The 15,130-nt window shown below is 38.9% G+C and overlaps 1 protein-coding gene across 1 annotated transcript in view; it reads left to right on the top strand.

The window, feature by feature from the left end:
- Positions 1–226: 226 nt before the first annotated feature.
- LOC135473065 (degenerin-like protein del-10) overlaps positions 227–15,130 on the top strand; it is a 62,432-nt gene continuing 47,528 nt past the window's right edge. The window contains exon 1 of the mRNA XM_064752862.1: positions 227–1,031. Coding sequence (XP_064608932.1) covers positions 571–1,031 — 461 coding nt within the window. The 5' untranslated portion in view covers positions 227–570. The remainder of the gene's footprint in view (positions 1,032–15,130) is intronic.

Genomic DNA, 15,130 nt, shown 5'->3' with positions numbered 1-15,130 from the left:
TTCGGGCAGTCGACTAATTCAATTTCACGGCAAGTCGGCCGAACAGAGCGATCTGGAGATTTGGATGGGATGAGAGGGGGCCTACAGCAGTCAACCAAACAGCTCACTGCGGTTAACTGATCAGTTTTCGCGGGTCGCCAAAGCACGAGCTGTGAGTGTTCGGCGGAACAGCCTTTCCAGCAAGAACCAAAAGTTTTAACAGTGTACTCATTCAGTGACCAGGGTTCTTTGATATGTCATAACGGAACCATTTCTTTGTTTTTGGTTTTTTAATTCAACATCGATTCTACGTGATTCTGTGATCAATGGAATTCTCCCCTCTGACTTCTATCGAAGTGCTTTGTGGCAAGCTGTAGCGGCTTTTTTTTAATACTTTTACCAGGATTGTGTGATCGCTATAGGAAAGTTTTTAGAGTACTGTGTCTGGATACGGTGCCCTAATGCAAACGCATGAAGGTAGGGAGGACAACAGTCGCCGAATTATCTGGCTTTTGTTTGCATTCATTTGAATCGATGTGGTTGCCGTGAAAAAGTTTCAGAATTCATTCCACACTGTACTTCTCGCTGAATATGGACAAACTAGACGTGGTAGAGGAGACTGAACTAAAGGAGCCCCTTCAGCCCCCTCTACCCCCGGCACCTCCGGATCGCTGTGATTACCGGGGTAAATGTAGCTGGAAGGAAGACCCACCTGCCAGCAACTTCACCGTGTACAGCTTCGAAAACCTGGACGGGAATCGGGAAGCGGAAAAGGCGACCTCGTTGCCGCCGACAACAAAAGAACCGTTATATTCCACGACGGAAATCGTAGACATGTTACAAGGCCTGCATTCCGAGATTGAGACCCTCAAGGACAGGATTTACTGCATTAATAATAGGAGGACAAGTTTTGTGTACGAAAACATCGAGGGTAAAAGACGAAATTCGGAAACTAGGCGGGAAAATAGGGATTACCTTTTGCAGTCTGCTCAAGAAGCGGGATTTCACAGGTTACAGTTTGTGCTCGATCCAAAAGTTGGATGCTTTAGAAAGTAAGTATACTTATCTTATCGATATTAATTTGTAGCCTCATGTATTACTAACAGACGTCCACACGTGTCTTTCGTGATCTCCTCTTACTCTCAGGATACACGTTACACACGGTATTAAATGTAAAGTGTGCGACCAGAAAACCATGATAGTATAAAGCAGAACCGTCATCAAAACTACGCTAGCAATTTAACGTGAATAATTTAAAAAAGACCGTTGCTATAATACAGCAGTTAAAATATCCTATCCAAAGTAGCCATTATAAAGACACTTTGCGACTGTATACATTGCTACATTTTAGCCTTTGCCCCATTCTGTATTTCTTCTGAAGATCGTCAGATTCAAATATACGGCTTAGAAAGCATGTACATATATGCAGATCGACGTTGCAAATCTTTTGCTTGCCTAGATAAATCATGAGTTATTCGAACGTAATCAGACATCGATGTCATCTTGGCCAAAATCCAAGTTTCGCTGACAAAATACCGGAATTTGAATTACTAATTACTATTAGCGGCCGATTGGAAGCTAAAAAAAGTGGATATGTGATATATCATGCAGCACAATAATATAAGCCGTATGCATAAAGCATTCCAAAGTATTTTCTGTAGCATTGGTCTTTTTTCAATTTAACATCCATTTGTATATGGCAGTAGTCGACAGTCCCATGTCTGTACAACTGCTGGCTCCATCAACAGTTCATAAAGCATATATAAAGTGAGAAAAAGCTCTGGGATGAGCTGAAAGTAGCTAATGGCTGGAGACAGGAAACTTCAGAATTGCCTGGGAGGTGTTGGGGAAGAGTCCCCGAGCTCTGCCGGTAAAGTGGCTCTCTTGTTTCTCACACTTCGTTCTCTCCGCTACGTCTCGTCCTCCGAGACGGAACTTCGGCGAATTTTATCACTCCCTTCGACTCTCGCATTAATATATGCAATATTTGAAGCAACATTTATTGCCCAGTGACAGGCAGGGAATCATATCGTGAATATGGCACAAAGGATATCATATCAAATAAAGATTTATTAGGGCAGATGTGTGGACATGAAATGTCTCCGAGAGAAAACGAACTCATGACAGGCAATTCGGCGGCTGTTGTACTTAGAACATTACATCAACATTTAAGAAACGGGAAGTGACAACGCTGTAGTCTTTTATAATGGATGTTTCCATACTGGTGACAAAAGTTAAACCATTTCTTCTGTCTTTGATTCTCAAATGATAATGATAAGAGGCCATCATACTCAAATAAAACGTTATTGTGCCACAGTTGAGTAAAATTAGTACCATCGTGTGAAATAACAGTGAGGATCGTTTACTTAGCACTTTAATATGTTGAATACTGTGTGTTTCAAAATAAAAAGCTGCTTTTTAAGCATAAAACATAAGTATAGAAAAATCATATCTGTATCGAACTTTCTCAGTTTTATTAATTTGATAAATTGTTTCTTTTTTGTTGAGCACGCATCTTCATTAATAAAATCTGTCAACAATATTAAAGAAAAATATTAGGCTTATACTGGATTGTGAAACTTCTTTTCTCTTATATTTTTACCATATTCTTGAGTACGGCGTAAACATCAATCAAATAACCAAATAAATATATTTTACTATGCCTGTGTCATGTTTTCGAGTCGATGACAGGCTTTAGCATATTTGTGATGCATCGGACATTCTTGAAACATTTCTTTTCTTTTAACACATATTTCATCATCTTCAGTCATGGTTAGGATTAAACGCTAAAGGTATAGTACTTGATAAGTCTTTTATCACATTTCTAAATCTTGTTTGGTGTGATACCGAAGATTTCAAATGTTCTAGAGGTAACAGTTTTTGTACTATAACACTTTTACAGCATATATTAACAAGTAAATTAAAAATACATACTTTGGTATAAAGTTACTTTGCATCAAAATAGCTTTTCACATGTATAAATTTTCTCCTATCGTGGGAATAAACTTCTTTGTATTTATGCGGATCAGCAATTTAGGGGCGGTCTTCTTAGTAATTTCATAAGACCATCCTCTCTACTTTTCTATCTTTGTGTGACCTTTATGTCAATGTTTCAGGATTGAGTACATTGTATACCAAAAATTTAAAACATGACTATTTTCATTAACTCGGAAGTTATATCTGAATTTTACACGCAAATGGCTTTGCGTGGTAAACGTAAACTTGCGTTGATACCAAAATAATTTGGCAGTGAGAACTGACTTCATCAAATCAAAAAATGTCCCTTTGAATTTTTTACAACCAAACTATGAGGCAAATTTGCACTTTTATGAAATTTTCAAATTTAATCAAAGCTGTCGGGGTATTTTCAATACAAATTTATTTTTACAGAGCTTATTTTTTAGGAAACTGCAGAGATGAAATGTAAAATATAATGTTTACATAAGTGTCTATATGTAAATATAATGTTTACATACTTGTCTATATGTAAAATATAAGGTTTACATACGTGTCTATATGTAAAATATAAGGTTTACGGATAATGCCACATCTCTTTGGAGAACTAGAGCTTATTCTGTGTTATTTACCAAAATATTCAACAAATTTCCTGTCAACGATTAAATACGTTAGACTAAATATTACATTTAATACTGAAAAGTTTCCAAATTGCCACCGTCGTGTGTTAAGTAAAATGTAATGGATAGTCATGAAATTGGATGAGAGCCAACATATTAATACTTAGTTTTAAGGTCAATGAGCTTGAACTAATCGCATGTATCCATAGTAATAAAAAATATTGAGGTTTATGACCGGTAATAAAATAATATTGCAAAACGGAAACTCACTAAAACGCTGTTTTCCCTTTGGGTATATACATGTCACATCAGGTTTACCAAGCGACCGTTACTGCCATATGATATTGTGATGTTCATCAAGTAATTGCAAACGATATAGCTCGCTGTAAACTGACGTATGTTTACAAATGGTAATCTAAGTTAACTACCATCAAGGCTGTAAATAAATATTGCACACACTGAACGTTTTCGGCTTACTTACATTTAGCAAGTAAGTTTGGCATTTTTGTTATATATTGGCATAAATACATCACATTTGTCACCATGATGTAATAGCAAAAACCTCTTTCATGTGATTTATTACGCTTGAGAAATTAGTTGTCTTATAGACCTGGCAACGACTCTACGAATCCATTTCTGACTTAAGTCAAGATCTGAAATATGATCTTAAAGTTTATTTCTGGGCTTTAAAAATTAAAATTTTGTCCACCTCTTGGATGGTATATTAAGAAGAACGCGGTCAAATTTCAGCTTACAGTACCAAAAACTAAGCATCTTAAACAGTTTTTAAATCTAGTTGAAGGAAACAATTCTTTTTAGGCCTTCAGGCTATTCTTTTTTATAATTCTCACGTTACCCAAGGATGGCTAAAACTTCAGTGTTCAGGGTTACTATTATAAGTAGTGAGGCAATAATTTGTATTATACGGATTCGCCTGGTACAGTAATATAGAAGCGGTCTGCAGCCACATTCTATGTTATCTCATTATATATCACTGGCCAGAGAAATTCAACAATCAGATTATATACAGGAATGAATGTTTGCAGTTAACACAAGCAAAACTGGAAATGCAAACAAAAGGCATAAAAATTCGGATATAATTCAGATAATTAGAGAGATGTTCAAAACTAATTTTCTTAAGTTTCTGTCAATAATATACTTGGTTCTAAAAACGTCATCGACTAAATAATCAAACTAACAGATAACGAAAAGTCATTGTAGAAGCTGGGGTATTTTAGCACGTCTTTTACAAATGTTGTTTCTTTTATCCAGAGTCTAACACATGTTCATAGGATTCTACTAGAATCGTAAACTCATCAGGCCATATTTTGGGATATTCGACTTTCTGTTTACTCCAAAGTGGACACTGTATGAGGTGGGGGTTGAACGTAGGAATATTTTGTGATTGATCAAATTAGCAAGACTAGACGACCTTGCTGACTGAAGAAAGATGCTAAGGCATGTTAACGTCTCCGTCATCCAAGAATCCATTAGATGCCATTTAAATATGAAACGACCAGATGATATGTAGTTCTAAAAATTTTGTTACATGTTTTGATATTTATTAGTGATGTGATCGTTTCTAGTCCCTAAAACCTTCTTGTCGTCATTTTGTTTGTCCCCCTAAAAATTCAGGATACCTGTTTATTTTCCAAATTTTCTCTATTTGTTTTAAGACAAGAAAACAGAGGCTCAAATTTTGCATCAGTGAAGTAGGCTGAAGTTATATTGTCTTATCAAAGTTTTCTTCTTTCTTTTCCAAACTGGATAATGTGAAAAGCGTTTCAAAGGTCACCCTATGCTTTGTAACGAAAGAAGATCATGTCTTAGATTGAAATCGGAGTTTTGTGGAAACCAAAATACGTCTTATCTCTACAGGAGTAGAGGCCATATTTTTCAGGGCAAAACTGTCTTTGAGGCGAACCCTTAGCTGTGACATGGCGATGGTGAAGATTTAAACATAATTACCCCATCATGTCACCCTGCAGATAATGACCGTGGTCAAATTGGAAAAAAGATCCCCTCAAATTCATTCCATGTGCATGTCATTTTTTGTGAGCGCTCAGAAACTTTGTCTTTGGCTGTCATAGCGAACATGGGCTAAGATATTGGAGACGGTTAAGAAAAAATCAATTTCCTGTATAAGATATCTTAACAATCATCAAATATTAATTTCCGATAATCAGATTTATCCCATCTTGACATTTTCCTGCCACAGTGGCCGCTGGATGCATCCTAAATAGAGCTTTGACTGGCTTAGGCCTTGCCAGTGAAAAGGTTCTATAGGGAACACTATTTGTCTTTATATTAGGCGAACAATAGAGGTTGGTTTGTATGAGGCGCAAACTGCCTCGCCAACTGCCTTGCCCTGCTCCAACCGGAGAGACATTCAAGCTGTCCAACAGGAACATAATTCTGAAATATAACCGATCGGTTTGTTGTCCAGGCCGTTACCACTCTCACCCCTCATATCTCTGGTCATGGGAACAGATCCAGAGATTGTGACATCTGTGAGAGAATGAAGAAACTAAAGAGCAATCACAGCTTTCTCTGCGCAGAGCTGTTTTTGTTGATGTCGAAATGAACATGGCAGTACAGTGCTCTCTTTTCAACTCATCTCTGACGGAGAGACAAACATTGATCTGTGAGTAATTGCTTCCTGGCGAAGACATGATAGAATTTTTCTTCGCATTTCACGCACGGTTTATCTGGGACCGCGAGATGTGTGCGAGCGTGTGACGCCTGATGCCGAGGGGACATCTCTAATCAGTCGGGGATCAGCTGCTTCAGTTATTAATATAGTCCTGGCCGGGTTTCCTGATCTAGGGTCGTCCTGAGATCTGCCCAAAAACCGGATATTACTGTTTCCTTTCAAAAAAAAAATATCCGTAACATGATTATTAGGAACTATTCAGGCGAATCAATGAAGGTCTAATTAAAAACTCCCCTCTCTTATAAAATTGTCTTTAAGACAATCCCCTCAGCGGCACAGGGAGTTGGCGGATGTCCAAGCGACATATACATGGCAAATGTTGCCAGGCAGGCCCTGGTGGTCATCATCATACAAATCATAAAGCGGTAATGTATCCTTCATAAATACCAATCTCTCGTTATGTCGTCATGCGAAAGCTAGACACAAACAATCGATGGCTGTTGAACATCCTATGGCTTCGTTGCCCATTACAAAAAATTGTCTTTTGCATTAAAACATAGCGAGCACCTGAAAGCTTCATACAGCAAATCAATATGCAGGAAAGGAAAGCAAAGGCGTCACTTTCTGCCATAAACGAGCCATAAAGATCGGCGTAACCGGTAGAAAACAATCCACTTTAACGAGTCTTCAGTGATACTTAAAACAGCATTCACTGAAACTCAGGTGTTATCGGAGCTGATGCAATGCTGTGGTTACAACGTTGTAATACGAGAGGAAATTTTATCTTTACATTTCCTCGTCGTTGTTACATTTTTAATGAGATTACGGACAAACCACATTATTTTTGGATAAGATTCTAGAGGTAAATTAACTGTAAATCCGCACTACAACGTTCATAAAAGTGCATACTTATCATGTAACTCGGGTAATGTTTACAATGAGTAAGAGAGACCCTGGTAATAGCATTAATTCAGTATTTAATGAAGACATAAATGTTTTCTTGAAATGGATTGTTTACAAAAACAACATAATATAGGCATATTGTAGCGTCTATATGCCTGGTGCTGCTATCTGGGTATGGTTCGACTAAATATAGTTAGCAATAGCTGTAGCAATTTTACAACTCCTTACTCCCATGCATTTTCATTGAAGGTATTGACTTATGTGGTGAATATCTTCCTTACATCACTGTGTATAAGGATCAAACCCGGGGTGGATCATACCAAAGACTTTAAACATAGTACTTTTGCAGCCTTGCTTGGCGCTCAGAACTGAGAGGTTAGAGCAAGGTACCAGGACTAGACTGCCTGGTGTCAGTATTATGTGACTAACTGGGGTTTCATGCCTCGAGTCTATGGCATGATACTTCAGAGGTGGCAGCACTTAGGCGGCATGAACTCACCCTGCCACAAGAAGACACACTATATATACACACATCGAATGACGTGAAACCTCAAGCATACATTACAGGCATCAATGATCTTTGATTACCCTATTTCTTGAGACACCTGGTCTGCTCATTTTAGCCAGTATATGTGTAATTCTAACACGAATTTTAAGTTTTTCTCAAATGACTAGACCATCTAATGAACAACAAACTCATATCTTCACTTTTCCTAAAACGCCGGTAAAGAAATTTAATATTCTGCTTTCAACACTACTAATGTGTGCCCCATATTTTAGAAGAATAAGGATGTACTTGCTCACACGTCTGATATACATTTTATCGACGTTTTTTTCTATATAAGGTGCAATACAAAAGAATTCTTTCGAATTCCTCTTACAGCGTCAGTTTCACGGTATTTTTACTAAAGTTTCACGGCGAAGAGACATACAGATTGGATTTTTCATGAAATTTATATAGGCTCTAAATGCCGATCCGAAAGAGACCAAACGTTTGTTTTATTTCGCGCTGAACATGTATATGGAGAAGCAATAATACGAGGTTTCTTCACTTTTGTTAGAGCATTAGCATTTCTCCCTTGAAGAAAGCTCACAATGTAATGTTTTGTGATTAGCAGTGTCGAACTTGTGTCTGTTTGATTTGCTTGCACGTCTTTTGGGGCGGGTAAACCACAATTCTCCGCCATTTTATCATAATAAACGTGTTAGCGTTCAGCGCAAGTAATTAACGTAAAAGTTCTATTCCGCCGGCTCCAAGGCAGCTTCCAGTATCACATTCCATGCCGCTATTTAGTTTATTGCAATGAACGCTCTGAAAGCTTTTTTGCTAGGCAGTTTCACGTCTTACTGCAGCAAGGAAATCTCCGTTAATTAACTATCATTCTCTCGAAATACCCCCTTTATGGCACAATCAGCTGATGGGCGTGCGCTTAAATCGCATTACATTTGTTTTCTTTTGTCTTCTGTTGAGTGTTTTACAAAATTTTGTTGGAAAAGCAGTTCTCTTAGTTTAAAGATAGATTGTTCAAAGGAATCTAAATTTCTTTGATTTCTTTGTACAACTGATGTTTCAAATGTACTGTATTAATATACTCTAATGTCGAAAGAAAAGTTCTTCCCATTACGTCCGTGATTCTGGTTGCCATTGGCTAATTAGATGGGTTAAAATGTAGATATACATTTGCTAGAACTGCATACCACGACCACGTAACGTGTGTAAATCACGTCGTGGGTTTATAAAATTTATACCCTGCGCAGCAGAATTACATTACGCAGAAATGAGTATGACGTTATTTGTCTTTGTGACGCTATATCCCATCGCTCACGTTATGACGTCACGCCACTATGCATCGGCGATGTCTGCAGTGAACATACACTATAACTTCTTAGCAAGACAGCTTTAAATATTAGCAGGAATGGTTTTCTGTTTGATATATATTGTAGTGACAAAATTGTTATCTGCATTTAAACCCTGGGTGTGACACTTTAACCCTATGCCTGCGGCTCAGGGCTAAAGTATCGCACCCAGGGTTTAAATCTTATATACCCTTGTCAACACTCGGATAATTTATTAACCTGTAATTTATTTGATACGGGTTTATTAACGTCGCCGAACTTATGAACATTTCACTTATACAACCGTGGCTGTGTTTAAACCACCAACCATCACGGGGTACTTGATAACATCTTCACTTAAAGCCACAGTCGAATCTTGAAGCAGCGATCTAAAAAATAACTACTCCAGTCCTCTGAGCCACCGACGGTCTTCCGGGGGGTAACGAAGCAAGATTTAGGTTAGGAAATATAACGAAGTTTTTTTTTCTTCAGAATTTCCACGAAAAGTTGGAATCAAAAGTAGAAAATTCATGTATCATTTTGAAAGTCTTTTGAAAGTCCCGACTCACTCTTTTCACAAATCGGCCACAATAGCGTTCTTCCTATTGAATATAGGAAGGCATAATCAGTATGAGGCATACTCCTTATAGCGCATGCGCCGATATCTACGTTCCCTTCATACACCACTGTCATCACTAGAAAATTTAGTACAGAAATCTTGAACAACGCCAAGTTTACTGTAGTCACGGTGATGAGGTATGACGTGATATCGGACACCACTAAACCTCTGTCTGAACTTTCGTTTCTAAAAATACTTATTCTTGTTGCAGGTAATCACTTTATCTAAAGCATTCCTGACACGATTCTGCGTCACTCCAGAGATCAAAACTGTCTATTGGTGGCAGTGATATAAAGCGAGCGCAGAGAGCCCTCCGTGCGCCGTAAGGATATGTTTTATTTATTTGATTGATGTTTTACGCCGTGCTCAAGAATATTTCACTTATACGACAGCGGCCAGCATTATGGTGGGTGGAAACCGGGCACAGCCTGGGGGAAACCCACGACCTTCCGCAGATTGTTGCCAGACCTTCCCGCATACGGCCGGAGAGGAAGCCAGCATAAGCTGGACTTGAACTCACAGCGACTGCATTGGTGAGAGACTGCTGGGTCATTACGCTGCGCTAGCGCGCTAACTAACTGGCATGATTTGTGTAACTTGGGCACTTTTGTCTGTATCATGTTGTTAGTCTCTACCCAAAGTCTGTAGAAATGCAAAAGAAACTATTCTCTTAAGGGAATCAAACAATCGGTTAAATTACAGTGCAGACAAAAATAAATGTTTCCGTTTTAGCGATTTAGTCCAAATACTACAAATTATTGTACTTATGCTAAAAGAGTATCTGCATACAGTCTTTAAACGTCTAATTTTCCCAACAACACACCTCACTCGCGACTAGTATTGGTTAGGTTGCAGGTATCTGCTTAAAACCACTGTTGAACCAGCTGTCTTGATTCATGTACCACGAGAATACAATCAAATGTTGCCCAACTTCAGAGTAGATTGGTATAAAAAAGCACATGATCTGTAGAGAAATACACTCGCCTAGCTCCCAGTTGTTCTTTGGATGAAGAAAGCCTTGGGGCTGAGAACATTGAAGTCCCAATTATTAAGCGGAAATGACAGTCGTCTTTAGTTTAGTTCCTTGACAAGCTGTCGCCGTGTGGTTATTCTTGGCACTCGGATGTCATGCTACCAAGACATGCGCAAAGAACGACATTCAAACAATTCTCAGATTCCCCATAATTTCAATCCGCTTGTAATTGTGAGAAAGCGATGCTAAATTCTGAAAGCATTAAGTAGTCATGGGTGTTTTAATTAATAGGTTTAAAGAGAATCCCCTTCATACTAGCAGCTGAGGTAGTCTTACATGCAATTTATTTGGAAATATAGGTGTCCTTGCAGAAATATCGCTCACACTGAACTCGGTTGGTAGGGAAAAAAATCTGTGCATCACATGTTGAAAAGATCATTGCGTAGTTGCCAAAGAGCGGTGGACTACTCCAAACAAACAAGCAGTCAATCCGCCAATGTCTCCATCAATGATACGTCAGTGAATACCAACATGTGTCTCTTATATTCATATGACATGTGCTTTATTCTTGCTTTAAACAATGTTGTAAATCTTTTGAACTGAACATTACAACATTTACATTCTATTCCAATCCTCTTCTTTCAGCACACGTTTGAGCTGTGCTCTAGAAATTAGTATTGCGATTATTGACCTGAAACGTTGTCTTACCCTTGCTGTAGTGAATCTTCCCCTCAAACGTTTATTTCCAGGTTACACCGGAGACATTAAAATGATAGTTGTTGCTGGTTTTCTAGGCCCTCAGCGGTCAAAGGTTAGAGCAAGGAAATACATAACTTGTATATATGTATGTATGTATGTTTGGGGGTTTAACGTCGCATTTAACAATTTTTCAGTCATATGCCGACGAGGAGTCAGTTGGTGTGTACATATATTGTGTCATTTTGTGGCAGTTCATGCCGCCAAAGTGCTGCGACCACTGAAATATGGCACCAGACATCAGACATGACAGCCCTTCTAGTCACATTATACTAACCAGTCCTGTTTCCTTGCTCTAACCTCTCAGTGCTGAGCGCCAAACGAGGCCGCAATAAGTACCGTTTTTAAAGCCTTTGGTATGACCCAACCCGGGTTTGACACCCTGTCTCCCGACTTCGATACAAGCGTACATACCAACATGCATTGCTTTGAGGAGCACTATCAACACGACGGCATTGCGTCAGGCCTGTTACATGGTGACGTTGTCGTGCTATGAGAACAATAGTGTTCAAAGGCTTCTTGCAATATGACCATTTGTTGTGTTGACCATGCGTCTAGACATTATCAGTCTTATTATTGCGAGGAACAGTATTTATTTATATGAATGCTATTAAAACGCCTATTATACATATTCCTCTCATGTCTTATACATTTTGCTTAGCAAGGTTTCCACACTGAAAATAGTCCGACAACATCTGCTCTGGCAGATCCAGTTGAGAGTTATACTAATGACATCGCTGGCAGGCGATTTGCTTTATCTGTCTTTTGATATGATCTTTCTCTATCTCTGGGAAGGCGCTAATTCCAAGCGCTAAACACTATCTGCAGACAAAACGTGACGAGGATAATTCATAACTTCCAGCAAAATTGGCGTACTCTGATTAAAGTGCCTTTCAACTCTCTTCCGGCTATTTAGCTTTGGAACATTATCAACGATTACAGAGCGCTGTCGCCTTTCTATTGCCAGGAACAGCGTCATGTAACGGTCGTTAAAATCAAATACGAATCCTTCCAGTATATATTACACAACATGGCACGCCTTCTCAACGCGGATTGGGTTTCTAACTCGGCCAACTCGGCCGCGACACTTAAACAGTGTCATTCACGGACAGAACAGTAGACATTAATACCTGACAAAAAGGTGCTTGTGTAAACTAAAGGGAAGTAGTTAGAGGTAGGCTTTAGCGCAAAAGTGGTTTTTATATACCAACCACTAGTGTTACCGAATAGATACTATCTGATATACTCTATACAGCGTCAAGCGAACGTTTGCTCACGTCGTTTATTATTAATGATGTAAGTGGAATAGCAGGTATTCGTTCGTTTTGAGCCCACAAACCTTGCTGCATTGCAGCATGTTAACAAGTTTAGAAAGTTCATTTCCTTGTGTCACCGGTCACCGCCTTATTTATTTATCTTGTCCAGTAATATAAACTCACGCTTTCCCTCCATTTGGTATGTCAGTTGTTTTTTTCTGTTTTTATCTTGGCTTTAGACAACAGTCACATTATATTAAGTGAGAATGCTTTTCTGTTCTCCACGTCTCTCATGCTAAACCGCGAACAGGCGGGCACTTGCCATTTTTCGCGCGCCTACAGGCTCCACGCGCGTAGATACGGATGTTAAAGTATACATAGAAGTTGGTACAAAACTCTGCGACGCACAACCAAACCTATCCTCCATTTCTTTTAGAGAGTCGCCCATATTCAGCTGTCTGTAAAATCAGTCATATTCGCTAACAAAATTGCCTTTAGACAGTGTCACGCAACAACCCAAGCTCTATATTGTTACGCTGGACGTCCATGTTATTACAAATAAATTGCAGTTAGAATACGTTTTCTTATTCATAATGTTGAACTCCGTAAGCTAAGTTTCGACACCAAGAATTCATTCCCTCGAGTCACGTCATAATTATTCAAAAGACAAGTGGAATGATGGACAGTGGGTGTAGAGAGTTTTTTGTTTTACAAAGGCTACACCAACAAGCGGTAAGAACAATCTCCATGCAATAACACAGCCTACACTATTGTCTCTGAGAATAAGTAGCTCGCTTTAATTTCCTAATATCGATCCCTAAAACTATATTGCCACGAGATCACATACTACAAGAAATAAAGTAAAATTCGTTTATAAAGGTTATATTATATTAAAACGTGCGAACGATTTCAAATATAGCAGTGTCAGAAACAGGGTTTACAGTAAAGTCAACAGCAGTTCAGGTAACTTGTGTCACTCTGCTTCCAAACATGTTGATCTTCGCCCAGTACCAAGCATATTTTAATAATTATGACGTCACGCGAGGCAATTGGTTCTTGCGGTCGAAACGGAGCTTATGGACTTCAACATTATTAATTAGAAAAAGTGCTCTATCTTCATTTTCAAACTTACCTATATGTAAAGCTTGTGTTATGTGTCACTGACTGAGGGCAATTTTGGTAGCGAGTATGACTTCTTTTACAGATGTCTGAATATAGGCGACTCTCTAAAAGATATAAACTGTAAGCTTTGTTGTCGTTCGCAGTGTGCTGTATAAGTCGATCTGTTATACAATATACCGTAATTTCCGGTTATTATCAGACATACTTCCCAGATAATGGCCGGCTGCAGCTCAGTTCCGGATGACTTCCCTCATTATGTTTCACCGTGTCGTCTACTAGACACTTCCGCGCAAGAAAAATGCCTGGATATGCACGGTATCAAATAGCCGAAAATGGCTGAATTGTGTGCGGTAATGTAACCGTGATAATATTTGGGGGGGGGGGGGGAGAGACAGTGAGTGGGTGTGATTAATGACAAATTAGGGAATATACGTATTTTTAAGCATTTTTTTATTGTCTCCCCATCTGTTAATCTGTTCATACTAATTGCATGGAATTGGACAAGTGGACATCCTATGAACCCATAATCCATTAGGCATTTGTCTTAAATGTTTACCCGTTTTATCGGATGCAATTAAAGTTTCATTGGCACAATAGTGTTCTTCCTGCATTTAGGCTGGTATTCCGTGTTGATTACAACAGATTATCAGAATATTAGAACGGATGTAAAAGATATCCACGTATGCTGTCCAAATATTCTATTCTGTTCTATTGAAACAGAATGGAATGAAAAAAAAATAGGCGCACGGTATACGTGTCCAATAGCTCTCAATTACATCGCGTGTGTGGAGAATAGGGAATTATTTGTAGTCTGATCGTATTAGTAATTTAAATTATTCTGGCTTAGTGATCCGGGATATTTTTTTGTATGGTTCATGCCAGCCAGTATTTACACCGTTCTGAAGGGAGAAGCGGGTTTACGTTGAGAACATCGCTATAATACAGTTAATGGGATCTTTTTTCAGACCCACACGTATTGTCACGTGCCCTCGACCGGGCTGGTTTGTAATGGTGCCAACAAGGGGATAATTCATACGTCGTCACCAACGCATTTTCAAATCAAACAGATACGTATGGGCTAGGAGTGACGGCTTGGCTCCATTATGCTATCAAATACACCCCTGATTGCGGCACTGATAGATTCCCTGACTGCCCACAAAGGCAGACTTATTGATTTTACAAGCGGCTTCATCTGCTAGTTCATCCTGCAGCTCGGCTTAACCATAGCTACAACTGAAGCGCACACTGAAACAGGCAGACATGTGAGCACAAGCACAACAAAGGGACAAACGGGTCCATTGTCCGTAACTGCCTTTACCTATTCGGCGCTCAAAAAAGACGTCAGGGAAGGACTAGGTGGCCCTCAATACCAAACATATCCGGCTTAAAACGATTCTGACAACTTCTCTTAAGCATACAATTTTGATTAAACTGCTATAAGCAATAATGGCTTTTAAT

The sequence above is a fragment of the Liolophura sinensis genome, chromosome 8 (assembly GCF_032854445.1).
Source record: "Liolophura sinensis isolate JHLJ2023 chromosome 8, CUHK_Ljap_v2, whole genome shotgun sequence".
NCBI lineage: Eukaryota > Metazoa > Mollusca > Polyplacophora > Chitonida > Chitonidae > Liolophura > Liolophura sinensis.
Note: the sequence above shows the minus strand (reverse complement) of the source record. Positions and strands in the feature narration are given on the sequence as shown.